Source organism: Vollenhovia emeryi, unplaced genomic scaffold, assembly GCF_000949405.1.
Source record: "Vollenhovia emeryi isolate VEMERY1.0 unplaced genomic scaffold, V.emery_V1.0 DF939137.1, whole genome shotgun sequence".
NCBI classification, from domain to species: domain Eukaryota; kingdom Metazoa; phylum Arthropoda; class Insecta; order Hymenoptera; family Formicidae; genus Vollenhovia; species Vollenhovia emeryi.
The window spans coordinates 2044104-2066670 of NW_011967229.1; the positions used below are offsets into that span (position 1 = coordinate 2044104).

At 47.4% G+C, this 22567-nt stretch overlaps 3 protein-coding genes across 5 annotated transcripts in view; 1 reads left to right on the forward strand and 2 right to left on the reverse strand.

Moving 5' to 3' along the window:
* Window positions 1–4995, forward strand: part of LOC105567482 (homeobox protein onecut) — an 88535-nt gene extending 83540 nt beyond the window's left edge. Inside the window, exon 5 of the mRNA XM_012022385.1 lies at window positions 696–4995. Within this exon, the coding sequence (XP_011877775.1) occupies window positions 696–908 (213 nt within the window). The 3' untranslated portion in view covers window positions 909–4995. The remainder of the gene's footprint in view (window positions 1–695) is intronic.
* A 5848-nt stretch (window positions 4996–10843) lies between these two features.
* LOC105567483 (glutaryl-CoA dehydrogenase, mitochondrial) lies at window positions 10844–15634 on the reverse strand. The gene is made up of 8 exons (XM_012022386.1): window positions 15324–15634; window positions 15188–15220; window positions 13795–14166; window positions 13392–13521; window positions 13080–13299; window positions 12667–12896; window positions 11272–11432; window positions 10844–11179 (listed from the first exon to the last, which is right to left on the reverse strand). The coding sequence occupies exons 1-8, from the start codon at window positions 15388–15390 to the stop codon at window positions 11112–11114; spliced, it is 1281 nt and encodes a 426-aa protein (XP_011877776.1). The 5' UTR covers window positions 15391–15634; the 3' UTR covers window positions 10844–11111.
* A 697-nt stretch (window positions 15635–16331) lies between these two features.
* LOC105567484 (caveolin-3-like) lies at window positions 16332–21160 on the reverse strand. Of its 3 annotated transcripts, none has more exons than XM_012022388.1 (4): window positions 20958–21160; window positions 19184–19272; window positions 18382–18561; window positions 16332–17680 (listed from the first exon to the last, which is right to left on the reverse strand). In XM_012022388.1, exons 2-4 carry the CDS (start codon window positions 19268–19270, stop codon window positions 17483–17485), a joined length of 465 nt encoding a protein of 154 aa, XP_011877778.1. In that variant the 5' UTR covers window positions 19271–19272; window positions 20958–21160; the 3' UTR covers window positions 16332–17482. The 3 variants fall into 3 exon arrangements, with proteins under 3 accessions (XP_011877778.1, XP_011877779.1, XP_011877777.1); XM_012022389.1 differs by having other exon boundaries at window positions 19184–19294; XM_012022387.1 differs by lacking the exon at window positions 20958–21160 and having other exon boundaries at window positions 19184–20427.
* Between the last annotated feature and the right edge of the window lie 1407 nt (window positions 21161–22567).

Sequence of the window (22567 nt, forward strand, 5' to 3'; positions counted from 1 at the left end):
GGGGGGGGGGTGGACAGATTAAATCGGCGCGGCGCGATTGAACCGACGGAACACCTTGACTAGCGCGTGCAGGACGCGTCCTATAAAGTATGATAATACATTAAAAGCATTAAGCGGTTATTAGCATAATTGCGTCGAACCCCCCTCCCCCCTCCCCCCGTCCTTCGCGCATTTAATTCATTTTCTGGAAACCCTCGCGAATGTATAAATCAAAGAGAGACTCGTACGCATCGCGCGCGCGCGCAAAAGTCACCGCGTTATCTTGTTGTCGGATGTGTCTGGTCTCGATTGTTTGAAATTAAATTACACTATTTTTTTTCGCTCTCGTCGATAATCGAGCGAAATGATAACGCAAAATGTATAAAGCTTTGATCCCGTCCGGCATAATAAGATTCCACAGTTAGCCCAGAGAGAAAGAGAGAGAGAGAGCATCCTCTCGATATAAAATATAAAGATGCCAAAAGCAATAATTATGTCGAGTAATTAAATACTGCAAATTGCGCGCACGAGTGCCGCGGTCATTGTTAATCAAGTACGGCCCGAGCGACCTTTATAAACACGCGGGATTTGCGCAAAAAGACCAGAATAATGACGTAGTTAATTGCGGCTAAAAGTAATTTGTATCAAAACAAATGCAATATGCGCGCGGACCTTAACACACGTGAAATGTTTAACAGACTTTCCGTTCCTCGCAGGAGACCAAGAGGCCGTCGAAGGAGATGCAGGTGACAATCGCGAGGCAATTGGGCCTGGAACCGACGACGGTCGGCAACTTCTTCATGAACGCCCGGCGCCGCTCCATGGACAAGTGGAAGGACGAGGACCCGAAGACGGTCGCGGTCGAGGAGGAACAGTTGTCGCCCACGATAGGAGGGATCGGCCAGCGCCAACCGAGCGACGTTTTGTGACACACGTCCGACCACGAGGAGTACCACGACGAGTCGCCCGACGAGGACCTGCCCTTCTCGTAAGGGCAGCGTACTACGTCGCGGACGTATCCTCGCCGACACGCTCGGGCCTACCGTACGACGGTCTCTCGACGCGCTCCCCGCGAATTTTAACTCTTGACGATTCATCTCTGCGATTCAGGATACTGTTGCTAATTGGCTGTTCGAGATACCCGCTTATATCGGTTGACCAAAACTCGAGAATCGTTTTATTCGCTCGATTCACGAGACCACGTTGAACTTCTCGATGGACAACTTTGGGGCAAAGTATGATTTTCAGAATTTTTCATATATTTCGGCGACTCTCGCGGTCGTCCGAGATTAAACAGTTTACGAAAGAAAGAAAGCGGAGACGTGAAATTTTATTATCATTTTATCGCGCGGGCCGCGCGTCAACGATCGTCTTTGAGGCTCGAGCTGCGTCGAGCAGGAGCGTCCTAGCCGCTGAATGCGAACGATCATTATAACTCCCGCGAAGCGATCCAGATTAGATCTGCCATGGTCTTGCGTTTTTTCTTTCTTCTTTTTCGCCTTTAGGCTTAGTGCGTTCCCAAGTATTTGCGATCGACAGATTGTTCCACGTTGAAGCTTTTTAAAACGATGTTCGAAGTCGAGAAACGGACGGGTCGATGTCCAGGTGAAGGAGAGCTGGAAGTTGTCGATTACAATGGTTTTCTACTTACTTTGTCACACGAGAGTTACCCGTACATATATCTATATGTATATATATATATTTATTATTCTCTCACACGCAATTTGTCTGTCACAGTGAACGAGCCGTGCCGTAATTTTAAGGTCGCAACTTGCGTGCGACAACGACTCGTCCGCGTATCTCGACCTCGGGCACCTCGCAAACTTCGTGCCATAGTTTGCCATATTAGCATAAGTTAATCCGCGACCCGGCGCTCCGCGCCCGATTCTTAGCGTTCTAGTCCATTGTAATAAGTTCCAGGAGGACCTTGCCCGTCAAATCGAGGCGGCGGTTCCTTTCCTCTAGTCAAAATGCAGAAGCTCCAGTTCCGAATCCGCCCTCCGCGAAGGGGGGTCGTTTCGAAAGGGCGCACGCATTGTTGTTTTATTTGCTCCCTCTTCCTTTTGCGCAAATCGCGCTGCAGTTACGTGTTTATTCGCCGTTTAATTTAGTGAAGCGGGGCTCCCCCCCACGGAGCCCGGTTCCTGTTACCTTTCTTTTCTTGTTTAAAAGTAGAACCAGTCGCTGCTTTAAGCGGACCAGCGGATATCGCGGGGGCGAATCGACCGATCTCTTTCGCAAGGTCGTATCTTGATTTTACACGATTTCCGGTTTTTCGGTTTAAACGCTCATTCTCGTCCTGGATGGGTGTCCAAGCGGAAAGACCGAAAATTCCGCAAAATCGACCTCGCGAAGGAGAATCGGTCGAAATGTCGAATGACCGCACGGAATTCCAAGCGCTCTGACAATCGCGGGCGAGTAAATACTTAGAAGAGTCCGTTTTCCACTTTTTCTTAATCCTCGAGACTAGCCCTCAACCCTTGCCGCGCAGTGCGGTGCGAAAGTTCGAAGGAATCTCCGATCGAGATACGTCACGAGTTAAAGCAGCGACTTGGCGCGGCGATTTGAAGGAATTTCTCCTGTTGCGTGCGTTAACGACTTTGTTTGAGATTACGTACATTTTATTTCGCATTTTATAGACGTTGCGTCTCACTGATTTATAAAAAAAACTGGCGGTTTCGCGATACCACGGGGGGGGCCGTAATTAAAATCGCGAATCTCTCGACGCGCATCGCGTCTTTTCCTCGGTGGTTCGAAACCTCGAGCGGTAGCGGTAATCCAGTTTGAAATTGTGAAATTTTATTTCCGCGTTGGCGGATCGTGCGATTGAGAGAGAGAGAACGCCAATTTTTTTTACGCGCCCCTTGCGTTAACGTTGTTATTAAAGCGAATCGAACCCCCTTGTGGGATTAATCGGCGTTTCTCCACGAATACGGTTAGCGGTGAGATCCGATGATGATCGCGCAATCAGCGGCGCGCTAAACGCGCGACCGGGCTCGTCGTGTCCTCGTTGGTCAGACGAAACGTGAACCAATTTTCAAAGTGGCTTCGTGTGAGGGTACACGTGCCAAGTGATATATATATGTATGTATAAACATGTATATCAGAGAGTGGACACTCTTTTGTGCGAACCGATGGCGGGAGGGAGGTTTAGTGAGGAAAGGGAAGAGCGGAGGGTGAGGGAGAGCGAGAGCGAGAGCAATTTTTAAAATGGGTGGCTGCACCGCTGTGTACGAGAGACAGAGACAGCGAGAATGAGTGAGAGCCTGTGAGAAAGCAAGAGAGAGAAACGGAGCGAGAGAGAGGGAGAGAGAGAGACTTTAGCGAGCCGCACTCGATATCGTACTGCAATTGTGCTGTGCTATTGTACATACTTAAAAAAAAAGAAGAAAAAGAACAAACACGTACGTATACAGATAGATATAACACGTACACACTTTTATTACGTAAGCGGCGTTCGCTAAGCCGGGCGAAAACGAATCGGTGTGACGTTTGATTGCAGAAAAGTGCATTCTAGCCGACTTGCACTTCGCGTCTGTGGCTCCTGCGTAGCGAGAATTCTTTTGTGCTTCGACACACAAACACATGTACACTCACACATACACACACACACACGCGCGCGCGGATATCACGTACATCGACGCGACGTCGCGACGTGGCGAGCGATCGGTTCTGCGAGATTTCGTTGAACGACATTTTGTATCACGCCCTTCTACTTTTTTTTGTACGATCGCGAGAGGATCATTCATGCTAGTCGGATTAATCGTACAGAATTAGTCGCGAGTGAACGCCGAGACTCGGTCGGAAATTGACAAAGACGATCCGGGGGTATCGAGGGGCCGAGCTGATTACGAAAATTAATTTGCTGCGCGCGCGCTCCATCGATTCCATGACAATTAAAATTGTTTTGCCCGTGATCCAAAGACCTTGTTAAAAAAAAAGTTTATGTCAGGAAGAAGATTGGACGGAGCATTTTGATTATTTCTCGATCGCACTTCGGGTCCAAATGAACGGAACAAATAAATGAGACGCGCGCGACCGCACTGAATTGAACGAAATGCGTTTCGAAACGCGCGGTAAGCTCTCGATACGCCTGGGATCGGTTTTCTCGAGGAGGCGCGAGAAGATCGCCGCCGTCGGCGAGTTCGTAGGGTGATGCGATCATTCGTCCCGCGGGTGGAACGTCTCTTTTTCGCACCCGAACGCCCGTTCGATGTTCGTTCGGCGATGTTACCTACGGCATGTTACTTAATTTATTATATTTTAGGGTAGAAAGAGAGAGAGAGAGAGAGAGAGAGAAAGGATGCGCGCGGCGCGTTTGAAGCAGCTTTCGAAAGATAAGTCGGCAGTTCGTCATCGAGAGAAAGAGAGAGAGAGAGAGAGAGCGTGTAATTTATTGTGTAATATTTTGTAAAGTTATATCGAATCCCCTTAGTGTGCATGGCGACTCGAGGTATGTTACCGCTTTCGTGCAACAACAGCAACAATCTCCTCTCTAAAGAATCCGAGTACACACCGATACACGTTTACCCTTAACGTTGCACGTCGATTGATTAGCATTTCAACCGCTGCTCTGATTATTTATTATTAATTTATCACATACGACGTCTCAAATAAACGGTCATTCAAAGCGAGCATCGCAGTTCTGAGTGTTTGGAGACTTGAGTGCTCCGTGCTGGAAAAATTGAAACCCAAATGGCGAATCGGCGGTCGGCTCGACGCGGAAGGGAAAAAGGCTCGCATCCGCCTCCCGCCTCGAGGGGAGCCGCGTTTTGTCCTGGTCGTCGGGCGAGAGGATGCGAGGTCTCTTCCGGGCGCGAAGATGAATATCCACGGTACCAAGAGAGATGCGAGCGGCCTCCTCGGTCGTCGGTTTAAGATCATATATAGTACAAAGTAAACATATATATATATATATATTATTGTAATAACAGTGTTTAATTATATATAAGATAATATATATAAGAGAGAACGTGGCGTACGCGTCGCGCTGTTTTCCGAGGAGGAATGTTCAAATAGGACTCTGTGTTAAATTGTGGGCGAGTGGAAGGGAGGCAAAGAGAAACGCGGGATCAATGGGGGGCGTCGAGTTCTCTCTCACGGGAGTCCCACCCTCGTTGGAGACGATTGGGTCACGTTGCCAGGCGCGATAATCACGACAAGGTGCAAGAATTCCGACGGAATTTACCCCGCGGTCGAGCGCGGATGGACCGAGATGCTCCTTCGCGTTCCTCTTCACCATGGCGATTCGGCGAGCTCGCGATTGAAAACGAGTCGGTTGGCGGGACGTGATCGACCATATAGTTTTCATCTTGGCAATCTGGATGACGGATGTTGACGACTTGACTCCAGCGTTGAAGCCCTTCTAAAAGATCTCTGCGAGAATGTTTGCATTTATTTTGTTACGATTTTTCTACAAGTCCCGCGAGGGAGCTCGCGCTCCGATTGCTCGGGGGAAAAATTGCGATTGTTGATGATTTAGCGCCGAGACGAGGGGAACTGTGGCTCGACCCGCGACGAAGACGGAACTCGGAACTCGTCATCTGGTCCTGAGGATACGCGCGAGGCACATTATACACACACACACACACACACACACACGCGTGCACGCGGGAGAGACATACACATATACACGGCGGATAGGATCGATGATGTACGATAAAGGTGTAAATACGACTTTAGTCGCGAGAGGAAGATTTATTATCGCTACAATTACTGCATTACGATGATTATTAATTGCCGCGCGCGACGGCGGGCGTGTGCGCGAACATGTTTTTGTTACACGAGAGAAGAAATACGATGCCGTATAGCGAGGTAGGCAGGGGAAGCGCATACATCGCGTAGAGAACGGGGGCGAGAGGGAGATAGAAAGGCCAGAGGAAAGGGTGACGAAGAGAACGTAGAATATACATATATATATATAAATATATATAAACATAAATGCAAATATAAATATAAATACAGATATAAATATAATATAAATGCAAATATGAATATAAATATGGACATAAGTATAAATAAATTATATATATATATATATAAAATACGGATATTATTACCGCCGATCACGGCGGACGGTGTTGATCGTCGCGGGGGCGATTATCGAGCGATCTCCAAGTCGATCGATCGATAACGACTATTGCGCGTCTAAAATTTGAGCGTGAAAGTGCGAGAGAGCTTGTGCGAGAGTGCGAGAGAGAGAGAGGGAGAAAAGAAGAGAGTGCGAGAGAATAAAATTCGATGATCTATTTATATATTGCGCTGAGAGGGGCTCGTCTCGATAGTTACATCGTTACGTGACACATATCCAGTGGATTAGAAACTATCGACGACGACAACGTACAATATTAGGTGTCTATATCGATCTAGTTTCCACCCCACTCGCAGAGAATTTTCACTTCGTTTTTCCACGGACAGGGGTAAAAGGGCGAATCGGCGGAATGTGACGGAATAAAAGGGAACAGGAGCAAAAAGACCCGGAAAACAAAGAGGCTCGACGCGATTTTTCTCGGGGCAGGAGAGAAGTCCGTTGCTTTCGCCCGTTCGAGGCTAAAAAGGGGAGACAACGCGACTCTAATTTTTCACTCTCAAGAACTTTTCACCCCCCCCCCCCCGTAGAATGAAGGAGAGAAAGAGAGAGGCAGGCTACGACCTACATTGTGACTGCTATCTCGGCTCGTCCGGTTTTTCATAAATAAATTACGATCGAGGGGAAAGAGACAGAGAGGGGGCGGAAAACTGGACGGAGCGAGGGAGATTTCTCGGAAGATTCTCGGGATGTCGTTTCTCCTCTCGAACGGGACGAAAAGGAGCCGGAGGATGGAAAGAAAGAATACACGAGAGCAGTTTGTACGACAATAAGGTATCGATTAGTTAATCAGAGACGAAATAATGTAAAATACAAGTGCAAAAGCAGGTATACATTATTATTATATTTATTGTAACGCGCGAGGTTTTCGCGGCGTATACGCGCGCGGGGCTGCCGGTCCACCCTGCCGGACGTAAAGGGAAAGGGTGGACGGACGGTCGGCCACAGTTGGCGCGGGACCGATGTGTCGGGGGCTCCGGTCGGAAGTTCGGAAAGATCGGATTCGTGGACGAGGGACAGCGTACGTAGATTCACGTAGAGTAAACGCGCGTTAAGTCGATCACTTCGTTGTCATAATCTACTCCTCAGGAAAGGAAGAGCGAGAGAGAGAGAGAGAGAGAGAAAGGGATAATCCTGTCGCGAGGATAATCTCGCCCACCGAGTAATCGCGATTAACACCTCAAGCTCGCGACGGCAGCCCGACCGCGATGTATCCGCGATCGTGGGGGAGGAGGACTTGATGTCCAAGGGAAGAAAAAGCGAACGGGAGGTTGAAGTATTTAGTATTCCCGGTGACAATGTTACGAACGAGAAACTCGGGTTTGGGGTGTTAACGGCAGGATAGCGGGAATCGATCGGGAGTGTCCATCGCGCGTGCGTGTGTATGTGCGTGTGCGTGTGTGTGTGCACAAGTCGAGCGAAATTGCGACGAGAATGAGAGCGCGAGAGCGTGTGTGTGTGTATGAGAGAGAGAGAGAGAGAGGGCGAGTCATTAATTTATTTATACGATTACGTATATCCGTTAGTAGAGGCAACCAAGTGTGGTTACACGAGCCCGAGCGACGTCTGTTGTTGCGACGGCTCGCGGTTCGTGCCATTGAATTTTCTTGCGCGGTCGACGGGCCGACGATCGATACTTGTGAAAATGACGGGATCGAACTCGCGAACTGTAAGGGCGCGCGAATCCCCCGGCACCGCGAGATCTCCCCTTGCCCCTTGGAGGGACCCACTTCCCTCTTTACGGAAGAGCCGTCGTCGCCGCCGTCGCCGTCGTCGTCGTCTTGGCGATCGGCGGATCCTCCACCGACGACGTTTGAAAACTTGCGCGGAAACGGGGGGAGCGACGGTTCGATCCCGGCATGTACCGAGATGTGTAATTATGTAATAGACACACATACACACACATTTACGCATCCGCGATCGGGGGCCGCGAGGAGAGGCGATTGTAAACTACTGTAAACTACAATGTTACTACGTTTTACCAAGAGCTTATTGTAGTCGAGAATCATTAAATACACACAGGAATACACATACACACACACACACACACACATACACACAGGCGCGGACACGCATACACATTAAGTCGTACAAGAAAATAAAACAAAAGACAACAATGGTATTGAGTGTAGCACGAAAAAAAAAGAAAAAAAAGACAAACGTTCTTTACACTTTTGCACGAGACGTGTGTTGTAAACTTAAATTAATTATCATTGACATATGTAATTAACGTTTTATTACTTAGCAATTAAACTTAATTTATTTATGATTACTCGAGTCGCTTGTGTTGACGCCCTTGTTGTTATATTGCGGATCGTGTGCAATCAGTCCGTGGGACGGTCGATCCTGGCGATCGCAGGCAACTACGATAACGCTTCGCCGATAGAACGTCACCGATGGCGTTCGCGTCCCGTCGTTTGCAATGCTGCAAACCTTTAGAGCACTTTGTACCGTTTCGTACAGGATTGTCTTTTGCAATTGCCCTAGGAGATATTCAGGAAATTGTCAATCCGTTAAGTTCTCGCAATAAAATTCTAACAGAAAATCAATTCGAGTGAGGAGTGAAATGTCAACGGAAGAAAACAAATAATCGGCAGCGAAACGAATGAAAGAGTGCCATTAAGCGCGAAATCTGATCTGGCGGCTTTTATCCCGCCTTTGTTAATTACTCGAGAGCCTTCAAGCTTGTTTCTCTTCGACAACGTTTTCATACCAGAGGACGCTGGGAAACCCTTTAATAAATCCAATTAACGGATTAATTATTAACTCGTGACAGTACCTATACGAAAGCATCAGTTTTCTTTGGCGAAGGTTGCTTCTAGTCATTTAGTCGTCTAATATGTGGGTAAACATTCTCAAGAAATAACGTAAAGAATTACTTGACGCCAGCACGTGATTAACCGATGTAGAAAAATTATTAAACGACGCTACCTGGCAAATTCTAATTAAAGAAATTGATTGCGAAAAATATTACCTCAGCCAGGGTTTGAACCTGGACTTCCCCACACTCTAGGCGGGTGTCTCACCAATTCGACCACTGAGTCATGCCTAAGTTAGTGTCGTTTAACAATTTTTCTACATTGATTCTCAAGAATTATTTGACGCCAGTACAAGATTAACCAATGCAGAAAAATTATTAAACGACGCTACCTGGCAAATTCTAATTAAAGAAATTTATTGCGAAAAATATTACCCCAGCCAGGGTTCGAACCTGGACTTCCCCACACTCTAGGCGGGTGTCTCACCAATTCGACCACTGAGTCATGCCTCAGTTAGCGTTTAACAATTTTTCTACATTGATTCTCAAGAATTATTTGACGTCAGTACAAGATTAACCAATGCAGAAAAATTATTAAACGACGCTACCTGGCAAATTCTAATTAAAGAAATTTATTGCGAAAAATATTACCCCAGCCAGGGTTCGAACCTGGACTTCCCCACACTCTAGGCGGGTGTCTCGCCAATTCGACCACTGAGTCATGCCTCAGTTAGCGTCGTTCAACAATTTTTCCACATTGATTCTCAAGAAACTCTATGGAGCCAAACTTCAACGGAGGAGTGACAATGCTTGCTTTTAGAGCTAGAGACGTTACTAATAGAATCACACGGAGGATCCGTCTCGACGAGCGGGACGGACCCGTCCACTATCGCGCTTTCCTTTCGTACGGAAGCGTCTCAGTTAAATTTCCTGCCGCGCGTTGGCGACGCTTATTTGTGATACACACACACAATGTCCGCGATCATCGCGAGATGTAGCGTAGCCCACACTCGTAAATCGCGAGACCGGGCCACCCGGCATCGTATACATAAATAAACAACCGTAGTCCTGACGTATAGATTTTTATATTTTCATTTAGTATCGAATTAGTCTAAAGGCACTGGACACTTATACATAGATATATAGATATTATATTTATACGAAGACCTAGCTATTACCAACCGAGAGAGAGACTGAGAGAATAGGAGAATGTGCGAGAGAGAAAGACAGCGCGAATGGGGAATATCGGCATTGTACAATACCCAGCTGATTAAACTAAGATCACGAGGGAAAGGAGCACGATCGATCTGTAAATATGTCGATCCTAACGTTCTTTTATAATTTGGACCACTGAACGGGAAACCCGACCGTGATCTCCGGCGCGGCGGGCGCGCAACTTTGGAGATGTCGTTAACAACGATGTTCTTTCGAATTCCATCGCTTCGTGACGGCGCGGAGCAGTTTTCATGATCTCGCGATCTCAATCGCGAACGCGTCCGGCACGCGCGACGAAAGCATGCTGTCTCGTGACGGCGCGCTTTTAAGTTCGAATTTTCGAAACTTCGAAGCACGGAATCCCGTTCGCGACTTCATGAAAGTTGATCTTGATCGCGCGATCCAGGACGATCCAGGAGTCGGAAATGCCTGAGGATCGAGGAAGAGGACGGGAGGGAGAGCGGAAGTTTCGATTTGCGCCCTCGTCGCGTAAATTCTACTATTTGTTTTCCGTCGAGAGCCACGCGTGCATTAGCCATCGTGAACGAGTGAAAGAGAGCGGAGTGAACGAGAGGCGAGAGCGAGTGACGGCGCGTAGTGAAAGAGCACACACCATGAAATTGTTAAAACGTAAAGTAGAGAATAAACGAGCAATAAAGTGTACCGAGTGACTAAAGCCTTATTGCGGCGGGGACGCGCGGCGATCTGAATGCAGAAGAGGGGTAGGAGTATTGCGCGGCTTTTACAGTTTTTAGGAGAGAGGGAGATACCACTGCCGTCGGCTCTTTCTTCAAAAGTGTCGATCTTGTGCAATAAATTTATTAGGCCCTCAACCTTTCGTAAGAGAGACAGGAGTACCTTCATCTCTTCGATCAAACGGTATACATTCAATGCGTCAGCTTCGAACTATACAAAATAAAATTCTCGTTATAAAAGTAATTAATGATTCTTGAGACAAAAAGAAGTTGACGGTGACAGTACAGCGGAAGCGTGTCGAACGCTCGTAAGTGTGAAAATCGATGGCACGTTGCTTGTACAAAGACAGTCTTATCATTCGGACACTCGAGCCGCTTATCCCGAGAACGCGGCGATACCGGTGATCGCTCTCCCGAGAATCAACGCGTGAATATCGTTTGTACCTGCGAAAGAGAGAAAAAAGAAACGGTAACATAGTCTCGAATGACGCGATTGATTAACTACTATGAAACGATCGCCGGGTCTTCTCGCGTACCTTCGTAAGTGTTCACCGTTTCCAAGTTCATCACGTGCCTGATCACGTGGTACTCGTCCGAGATCCCATTTCCGCCCAGCAAGTCCCGCGCGGTTCGCGCGATCTCCAGCGCTTTGGCGGCCGAGTTTCTCTTTATGATGGAAATCATTTCCGGCGCGGCTCTACGGCACGTAAAATCATTTCCTGCCTTTCTTACAAGCGCGCACATATTGCGCACACATCGTTGTATATTATGTATATTAGCAGTATACAAACACAATATATTATAAAAATATGTTTTTTATTAATAATTATTATATATAGAGTGTTATGTAATGCCCGCCTCACCTCTTATTTGCGGATAGGACGGACTATACGGAGTCGAAAAGTCCTCTACCATTTTGCAAGTTTCGAAATAGTTAGCGAGATATGAATTATTAAAAATCGCTGTCTTAGCCCGGCCTACCGCCCAATTCAAGCGCGCGGCGAGTTGCGGCTGTCCCGCGATTGGCGTTGCTAGCGCCTGGCAACGCCAATCGCGGGACAGCCGCACCTCGCCGCGAGCTTGAATTGGGCGGTAGACTAGGCTAAGACAGCGATTTTTAATCATTAATAACTCGTTAACCATTGCAAAAATTGCAAAACGTTACAGGACTTTTCGACTCAGTCTAGTCCGCTCTATCCGTAAATAAGAGGTGAGGCGGGTATTACATAACGGCGGGTAAACACCCTGTACATACGCACTACTTAACAAAAGTATGCGCACATTCCTTAAAAGTGACGTGACATCAGGAAGAAATAAAAGTGTCACAGTTCGTTAGATTATTTGCAAAGATGGATCATACATGGTTTGGATCAGAAATCGAAAAGGAATATGAAAGCACGTAACAAAAGGATTGGGATTCCTCAATTTTGTTACTTTCAGCGCTTTGTTCAAGATCGCTCTTTTCACGCCGTAGATTTTCAGTACGCTCTCTACGACCGTCGTTTTTTTTCTGGGTATAAATTGTACCATAACACAAAACTGTATTCTTTTCGTTCAGCGGGAATTTGTTAAACTTTTCTGCAGTAACGCTTTGTGTTTCCGAAATAATTTGGGTTAAAAGTTATCAATTTAATGCGAAGAAAGATTGTGGATTATTAGTAGAAACACACGTGCACAAGCGTGTATTTTGCTGATTTTGAAAGGTTCTTCATTGACTAATTTATAATTTACACGAAAATACCCAGACTTTTGTGAAGCAGTGTATATGTACAGCATAAATGACATTACATAACTGCGGAAAAAGGATGATTGATCAGGGAACACAAAAATATGATCAGTCTTCCTAGAAGAGTGATAAAATATTAGCTCTATATCCTCGGGATTGGATCGCGTCATTGTCTCTTCGCTCGAGTATTCGAAGCGCATCTTACCTGTTCTCGTCCTTTAGTCTACCGACTCGCAAGCACGCCTGAAGACCGATCGCGACGTCGCACATCATGTCCGCCAGTTTCTTCTGCACGAGCTGATTCGCCGCCAGCGGTCTTTTGAACTGATTCCTCTCCAGGGTGTAAGATCGGGCGATCTTCAGGCAGGCCTCCGCCGCGCCAAACGCGCCCCAGGCGATACCGTACCGTGCGTTGTTCAAGCAACTAAACGGTCCCTTTATCAAGTACTCCGTTATTAGACATCTTTAAGCTACGCAGCGCACGAACCCGCGCGACGACCCCGTTTTTTTTATTGTCATTGACTCCCTTTTTAATAAATAGTCTTAGCAATATCAGTGACTGTTTAACAAAAATATGTAGCATCTGGGCTAAATTCCTCTGGTGATTAACAGACTTACTTTGAGTCCCTGAACGTTCAATAAATTTTCCTCCGGTACGATCACGTTATCCATCAGGATCATGCCGGTGATGGACGCTCTTAAAGAAAACTTGCCCTCGATCTTTGGAGTGGACAATCGATCACCAGCAGTTTCCCTCTCGACGATGAACCCGCGGATCTGACCGTCGTCACATTTCGCCCATATCACACATACGTCGGCGATGGGCGAGTTTGTGATCCTAAACGAGATTCGACATTGTGACCCTCACTCGAACGCAAGAAATGTCTTCTCTTTTTGAACGGCGGACAGTACGCTATTGCGAGAACTAACCATGTTTTGCTGCCACTCAATCTGTAGACCTTTTTGTCGGGATCGTAAACGGCCCTGGTCTCCATGGATCCCGGATCGCTACCGTGATTGGGCTCAGTCAGGCCGAAGCAGCCGATCTTTTCCCCGGAAACTGAAATACACTTCGAAAGCTATCGCCTACGGCTCCAACGGTAAATGCCGTTTAATTCATTTCACTAGCGAACTTGTATTAATTTTATTAATTAATATCGATCTAATTTTGTAAGATAAGAGTCAAGTCTTTTATTTTCGTCGCTCTCGCAGTTTACGGAGATAAATAACTAAATACTTCCCTACAAAGCTCTAAGAATCTTGATAATGCTTTCGCAATTTAAAAACTAAACCGGGGAGCGTAATTTTATCCCCGAAAACCGCTTGCACGCACCCAGTTTAGGCAGAAATCGCTCCTTCTGGGTCTCGCTGCCGAACATATAGATCGCGCCGGCCGCAAGAGAGGACTGCACCGACAACGCCGATCGATACCCGCTGTCGACGCTCTCGATCTCCCTGGCGAGGAGCCCGTAAGCCACCGAGGACACCCCGGCGGCGCCGTAACCCTTCATGGTGCAGCCCAGCACCCCGAGCTGACCCATCTCCCTTATGATCTCCCGGTCGAAGTGCTCCTTGCGATTCGCCTCGATCACGCGCGGCAGGAGCTGCTCCTGACAGTAGGAACGGAACTGATCCCTCATCAGGATCTCGTCCTGCGTCAGCTGCGACTCCAGGTCGAACGGATCCTCCCAATTGAAGGCGGCGGCTGACCCACGAAATTCAGCAATTCAAATTTTCGAAATCCAAATTACGCGCCTGATTTAATTTCTACGGCAATTGCACAGCGAAAATATGCAATTTCACAAAAAAAATTTTTTAATAAAAGTTGTACGGTCTAGAGGGGAACATAAGATGGTGTCGTTAATTTGACCTTGAATAGTTGCTTGAAGGTCACGTGACGGCCACTTTCAATTTTTTTAATGGAACCCCCTATTGTTTGTTATACCATCTTATTCTACTAAATAATATGAACAACTTTTGTCTGAAACATTTTTCGATTTGCCTAACGCTTTTCGAGATATTCAAGAGAAAATTGATCACTTTTCGATATTTAGCTCATGATATCTCGATAACTGTTTGTCGGAGGGAAAAGTAGTACAGGACTTTTTTTACTTGATTTGGTCTCAGGAATATGCTGTTACAATAGTGCTCCAATTATTGAAAAGTTTTGTGTACTGTAACTCCTAATATGAGATAGCTGGGGTTTCTTTTAAATTAATAGGCATCTGTTTCCACCATGAATTTATTGGCCTTGGGGTGAAATCTGTTTAGTGGAAAATTGATTGCTAAATCGTGTAATCGTTGCGAAAGAAGATTCGTGATTGAATTTGAGCGTTGAAAACCCGCTATCTCATATTAGAAACCTATCTCGCGATAGAGGATCTTCCTCTATATTCTATCTCAAGAAAGCGAATTTCTCTCTCTCGTTGAATCCCCGTTTAGTGCAAACTGCGCGCGTTGCGTAATATCATAACGACACAAACGATAAAACGGTAAACAGCTTTTATCAGTTATCAGTAAAGATGAGATAGCAAGATCGCGTAATGTCGGCGGAACGAACTACCGGCTGAGTCGCGCCTCTGCCTCGTGCTACCATCTACGTTTCACGTCAAGGCTTGTAGACCGTCAGTGTAAAACAGTATAGATCACGCGTCATGATTAAGAAGCTGTCCGCCTTGCGTTTGCCTGGCGCTTATAGATATGATTTACAATTAGGTGCGACTTACGTCTCCCTCGGAGCGTGGCGGAGGCGGAGATCTCTGATCGGGATTTAAGGACGAATATACAACGAGTTCTGGCACGATGACACGGTCTAACGGAGAGCTCAAAAATTTAGGTCCCTGACGGACTTCCAAAGGATACGCCTCGTGGAATTAACGCGGCACAAACGGCCGGCCCTCAACAGCAGTCTCTGCATATGGCTCGCCATGTTGAGCAACGACTGATGATAGCGACGGAACACCGACTTTGTTGATCTCGCCGAGAGAAATGCCCTTATCAATCGCGCCTGCAGGCGCGTTCACACCGAGCGACCGAGACTTCGGGCGAGCGTTTCGACATAAATACTTCATTCGACACCTCCGGTCAACTTGCCTCGACTATGTAGCAGCCGACGGCTAGTCAGCTGTTGCCGAGAGTATTGCGTGACTTGACACAGTGGTTCGCTGCGATTGGCTCCACAATTCGGTGGCAAGTTTAAATGGCCGCCGGTCTGTTACACGGAGGTCCTCGATATTTTCTTTTGTCAAGAGAACCATATTGAAATATTTGACCGAGGAGCCGAATAAGTTTTAATTTAAAAAAATCGCGTAAAAACATAATGCGTTAATTTTGTATTCTTTTATATTATAAACGTCCTACGCGGTGGATAAACCGCAGAACCAAAGGCATAATAATATACAGGGTGAAGCAATAAGTTCGTCCACCTCGAATACCTCAAAACGTATAAGTCCCAGAAGAAAATCTCTCAGACAAAAGTCGTAGGGAAAAGTAGTACAGGACTTTTTTTACTTGATTTGGTCTCAGGGATATGTTGCAATAGTGCTCCAATTATTGAAACTTTTTGTGTATTGTAACGTGCACAAAAATGGTTAAATATTTTACTACTTCACACGTTGTCGCTAAACTGCCAATAAATAGTTTAATGACAAATTCTCCTAACATTTTAAGAAAATGCCGTGGGTGCAAGAGTTTTCAAAGGACAGATCCTTAAGGATTAGGGCGGGGCTAGAATTTCGCACGCTTAGAATAAAAAATTGATCGATGAACATTTTTGTTTCAACTTCAAATTGACATTCGTTTTATGGAAGTAACCTTACTCACTCACTGGCAGATTATTTAAATTAAAAAGAGCCCCAAGTTCACGCTATCTTTCTCGTGTAAGTTCTACATTTTATTTGCAAAAGTTCTCTTACAGAAGATTCGTATGTACAACTCCTAAATTACGATGTCGTGGAGAAGCTTCCACAAATCGCGTCTACAACGGTTGCGAATGCAAAGGGGAAAAAAAATGATAGGATGGTAACGATGGCAAATATATGCCATGAATCTATAGAGTATTGAAAGTACGACAGCTCTGTGTTATCTTACCGTTTTATCAAGAAACATTGATTGCGCTTGTAACATTAATTGTACGATTGTACAGAAAGTGGACCGATCTTTCCTTCGGATTTTGCGTTCTTCGCTCGCGATAAACGTGTACCTCTCTTGCACATTTATGTATCTCTTATTATACAATTATTTTACTCCCCGCGTGTGCACTTTTTCCCCCTTCGATACCTCACATTCCCAATTAAGTTAGAATTTCAGATTTGATATTTTGCTGAACGGGTCCCGCTCGACGGCTCGCGCTTCCCGATCACTTCCCATTCGGACAATCGTCCTCACGTCCGACGAAGCACCAAGACCTGCTCGTCTTGGATTCACGAGCGGACGGCGAAGAGCAAACGACAAAAAGACTGGCCCGCGTAAAATATCGACTGGCCTGCTACACGAGCTCCTTGGCTCCCGATCTGCGACCACCCCGGGACATGCGCGCGCGAGTTAAAATTATTATACTCCTACAAGGCCAGCACGGGAGACCTTTACACTTACTAGTATAACTTAACAGCGGCTCGTCGCACGCTATACTGCAGATAGTTTAACGGGGGGAAAAAAAATTCTTTGACGCGCCATCACAACTACGAGCTACAAAAATACACCACCGCCCCGTGCGCATGTCGCCGGTGTCCTATCCTAGACTTTAGACCGTCGGCGTTTCTCGATACTTTACATCAAGATATTACGTAAAATTAATTACAGTGTGACACATCGCGCGCCGCGTCTCGCGGCAAGTATCTCTATATAATTAGACTCCTCTCGTCTCTCTCGCCGCTTAACTACGAACGCTATAACACTATCGACAAAGTAGTTCACGTTTCAGACGGATGCGGGGACCGCGCCGGCGGAAGGTCGCGTGCGACGGCACGCGAGCCCGACGGCGAGGGGTTGCGCACGCCGATGTCGCCGCTGGGATCGCCGAGTTACACGACCAGCAGGTCGTCCTTCTGGAGAGGGCCGTCCGGCAGCCTCTGATTGAATATACGGATATTGTAGCAGAGGTAACCCACCCCCTCCATGAGCGGTCGTATGATCGCCTGCGTCACCACCGCCAAGAAATTTCGCGTCGCCGCGCAAGTAATCTTCCATACGCGCAGACACGGCGCGAGGCACCAGATATGCTGCAAGGAATAGCAAAGGTAGAAGAATACACGGCTCGTTTAACGAGACCGGCGGAAATTTAGAGAAACGAGAAGCGCCCCGGAAAAACTTGGGACAACTTGAAAGCCTTTCCTCGGCTGCTCGATATCGTGAAAAGGGAATTGACTGCCTTATCTGTAACTGTTCTTAAATATTAGTCTCTTCAGCTATCGGTGTTTAATGAACCTAATTATTCGCGTAAGAATAAATATTGTTATCGAGTTTATTAAGACGAATTGATTAAGCTGGAGTTTGGCCGATGTCGTTTCGCGATCTTACGATCAGATCGATCTCGCGGGACCCGGAATCGATGGGTACTCTCTAAAAGTCAATCAGTGGATCATAACAGTTAACCAGAAAATGAAACAACAGGCCTGAAAACAATGAATAGTCACTGATCTACAGTTATAAGTACACTAGAGACCCTGTAATCCGAGACTGGCCGTAAGAGTTCCGTCAAATTCCCGCAAGATAGAGAGAGACATATCTCACTCTTCTACGATCGTTTGACAAACTCTTGTGGCCAGTCTCTGATTACAGGGTCTCTAAAGTACACCACTGCGACTTTCAGTGGTATACTCGTAGCCGCAGTGACTGTTCACTGTTATCAGTGATAATTCACCGATTGATTTTTCGAGAGTAGAAATCGGTGGGGACGGACGCGCGCGGTTTATCGACTCACCTGAAACGCGAGGCAGGCGAACGTGAAGCCCAAGATCAGAGCGAGCAGCGGCGCTACGAGAACGGAGAGGAGTATGTAGCAGCATCCCCTGGAGAGCCGGAAGCAGTGGCCGCTGAGCCGCCAGGCGCACTCGGGACTTCGGATCCCTTCCGGCTCGCCGATCACGTCGTCCCACATCACCTGCGTACCGATGCGTTTACGCCCGCGTGAGATCGACATCGATCGCGCCATTAATTCGACACGATGCATGCGTGCGAATGATCGTACGGTGGATAGGCGCGATTATTTTGTCTCGGGTAAAACTGTGAGCAACCGACGCGATAGTCAGCCCAAAGTCCCATTAGTCTACGTCGTTGGCCGTCGATCGATCAATTATTTCCGCGAAAACTGGTGGGCTGCGGCTTTTAGCGCTTTCGCTTCGCGCCGTTGCTCCGAAAAAATCCGGTAATTTAGGTTCAAAAGGTTTCAACGAAAGAGAATTCGTGAGCGATCAATCGTTTTCTCTAATGATTCCATTACGCAGCAAAGATGGAACTTGCGATTCGCAGTGCAATTCAAGCGATTACGACACAAAGATTCGTGCATTGGAGGAGATGGGGAGACGAAATGATCGATCGGGGAGCAGAAGCGACTTCACTTGTCATTCACTTCCGTCGATAAAAAAAAGCACCGTTGCATCAGTCATCAAACTTTCGGTGACGTGCAAGTATTCGCGAGGACAATTACGAGTTCCGATACACCGATCGCGGAGGAAGAGAGAGAGAGAGGGAGGAAGAGGGAGAGAGAGGGGGGCTCCATTTACCTGAAGATGCTGATTCAGGCTGTTGGGGTCCCGATCCTCGAGCTCCCCGGAGCTCTCGCCCGCCGCGGAGGACTCCGGCTTCTCCATCCCTGGAATACGGATAGTCGGGCACTTGGGCATGCCGCAGCGGAAGCTGTTCCTGAATCTCGCCAGCATGGTTCCCCGAGTCACGCTTGCCGTATTCCCGCCCGGGAGATCCCGCGAGTTTCACGCGCCGCCGGCTCGCGGCGGCATACGAGGACGAGGACGAGGACGAGGCGCGGCTTTCCCTGCCACGCAGCGCGTCACCATCGCGAAAATGACGACTATCGCGAGGGATACGTACCCCGGGTACACGTATCCATAGGCCATCGATTATTCCCGTTAAATAATAAATCCGCGCGCTACACTGGCTGCGACGGGCGAGCGGAATTGCCCGCCCCCCCTTCTCGATCGAGAGAACGGGAGGAGGACAAAAGGGTTGCGATCAAGGGTGCGCGATCGCGCGACCCTCGGCGACGTGCGGCGCGCGTCCGCCGATCACGCGGCCGAATGCGGGGGCGAATCTGGGGGGGCGCGTATTTACGTATAGCGTAATCGCGGGGTATCGATTCGAGACGCAACGGGGGCTACACTTTCAAACTCCCCTCGCCTTGACTTCAACTGTTGCACTCGGTAGCGGATTCTATAGCGGGACTTGCGGGACGAGGTCGCGGATTTTTTTTTATATACATCGGCACGTGGCGTCGCGACGTCGTCTCCTGCGAGGACGATCGGCGTAGCGAATTCTCTCGTCGTCTCGGAAAGAAAAACCGGATGTCCCTTGGATAACAAGTCGCGCGGATTATCGACGTAAACTTGTTGAATTGAAAAGATCAGCTTGAAAAAAAAACTATGCTCTGTTTAGCTAAACGACGCACACATGTCGCGCTAAAATCCTTTATAGACCCGAAGTCACGAGAGGGAGAAGAGCAAACTGTTTCATATTCCGTCCGTTCTTCAAGAAAAGTGAAGTGCCGCGTGCGCTTTACCGCGGTGACACGAGGGTGAGAAATGATTTCCCGGCGGATGTAAAAAAATTACGCGGATTGCGGAGGCGGTCGGGACAGAAACTAGACGTAGACCAGAAACTACGCGACACTACGACTTTGCCCTACTTCCTTTAGAAAAGTCGCAGATCGTATCTATTACCCTCTCCCCCTGCCCCCTCGTAAACGACCGACGGTCCGCGCTTTGCGTTTCGCGCGATTATCGACTCGCGAGAAGTTTTGACCACCGGAGTCTCCGACTGCTTCCGATTATCCATCGTCGCGGGAGTTTTCTTTATCGGGGGTCTTAGCGAACTTGTTCGGGAAAACCTACGGCGTTTCTCGGCCAATTAATAATAAATGCCTCCATTACACATGACGCGCCGCGATGCGTCCAACAACGACACAAAGTGGAGCTCGGCCGATCGAATTACTTGCTTCGTGTCATCAATTATTTCCGCGATTCTATTCCGACTCGCTACTCCTCGTACTTAACCATACCCGTCGTCTACGACGGAAAAAAAACCACTACGAGTCCCGGGGCATCCGGTTCTTTTCTGTTTCCCCCCCGCCTCGCCTGTTTCCAGCGAAGCCAGAGACCGTTCTCCATCGCGAGGGGCGACCCGACGGGGCTGCGAGATGTGACGGCACGCTGCTTCGGACTCGGGAGATCCGAGGGAACGCGGAATCTCTCCCGAGGGTGGGATCCTCCCTCGTGGAGCCCACGTCCTCGGGAAGAGCGCGCTCGCGGAAACGGATATACTTACTCGGTTCTCCGTTCGCCACCCTGGAGCCCCTTATTTTGCCGGTTGATCGTGAAATACTGGAGGTAAACCCTTACTGCCCGATTGCGGCTCGCGCGCGCGTCGCCTCACTTTTACGGTGGTGAAAGCAGTATTCGTGGTACACTTGGGCGCTACGCGGGTATAAGCAGGCAGGGGAATATTCCGGGGAATTCTGAGCGAGAGAGAGAAGTGGACAGCGGTCAGCGCGGCTGCGCACTGCCGAGGATTTCAACCCCTCGCGGCCGACCGGCCAGTGTTTGTTGATGCGACGGGGTACAACCACCCCGGAAAACGAAAGTGAACGGCCCGCGCGGCCGACGTAACAATCCCGATGTCGCGAAGAAAAAGTTTTTTTTTTACAATAACCCAAAGTGGAGAGAGAAATACCACACGACGCGACGGTTGCCTCAGTAAGTGTCGAAGTGTCAATATTTTTGAAGAAAGTTAATTCGCTAATTTAACCGTTTAAATAGTTTTACTTAAAAATTGTTTAAACGTTGAGTTTGGTTTTTTTTTACAAATGTTTAAGAAGCAAATCTATTCGTCTTTTCGTTCGTTGAAAATTCAAATTGAAGGTCGCGCGGCAAAAGAAATTTTTCTCCGATTCATCGCTGATATGACTCGATATTAATAGAGCGCGTTAATTATCACGTCGCAAAGCCAGTGCTGTTATCGTTGCAGATTATAAATAATACGCGCTTAATTATCAGGGCATAACATTTGAAATTTCCATCTGCAGCCAACAGATGGAGCCAATGGTCTACACATTGGAATTAACTCGCAACTTTACCAACGGATCGTAGAGAACAGTCGTTCGATGCATTTATACGGGAACCAATTTAAAAATTGTATATCAATTGCAAGACCTCGTTCACTTCTCATCCTTTTCGTCCTTTCCTATTACGTTATGTCTTACGCAATATTCCACGAAGGATGAAAATATAACTCTGTACTTAATATCGGAGAATTTAGAGATTTCTTTCATAATCAATTGTCGCATTACGTAGTAGGTTTAAAAGTTTCCGATCTAAGGAGACAAGAAAAGATAAATAAAATACAACCTTTGTTTCAATAAATTTTTATATACCGCTAAAACCGGCCAAAATTATATCACCTTTCAATTTCTGCGGCATTAAGTAACTGGTTTTAAAGTGCACGAATGAAAACATAGGCTACCTCACTCTTCTACGATCATACGAGTGAGATAGCCTATGTTTTGACGAACTCTTATGGCCAGTCTCTGATTACAGGGTCTCTAGTTCAACGAATCTAACAGCGCCAGACTTTTCCTTGTGGGGATTTGTGAAAAGCAAGGTGTACGAAACACGTCCAGCCACTATCCCAGAGATCCCATAGAACGTTCTACGTCGAGTAATGCATTCTCTTTCTACCAAGCTGGAACAGCGTGTGGAAAATCAGGGTGGACATCTCACGGATATTATTTTTCAAAAGCGAACCCCGTCATCCGAAACTCCATGCAATTTTGTATCTTTCAACCTGACTGGAACGTATCGTTGACCAAGCACACAGTGTTCAGATTATTCCAAAAACCGTCAGGTGTTTATGCCCCACCCTGTATTAAAGTTACATTC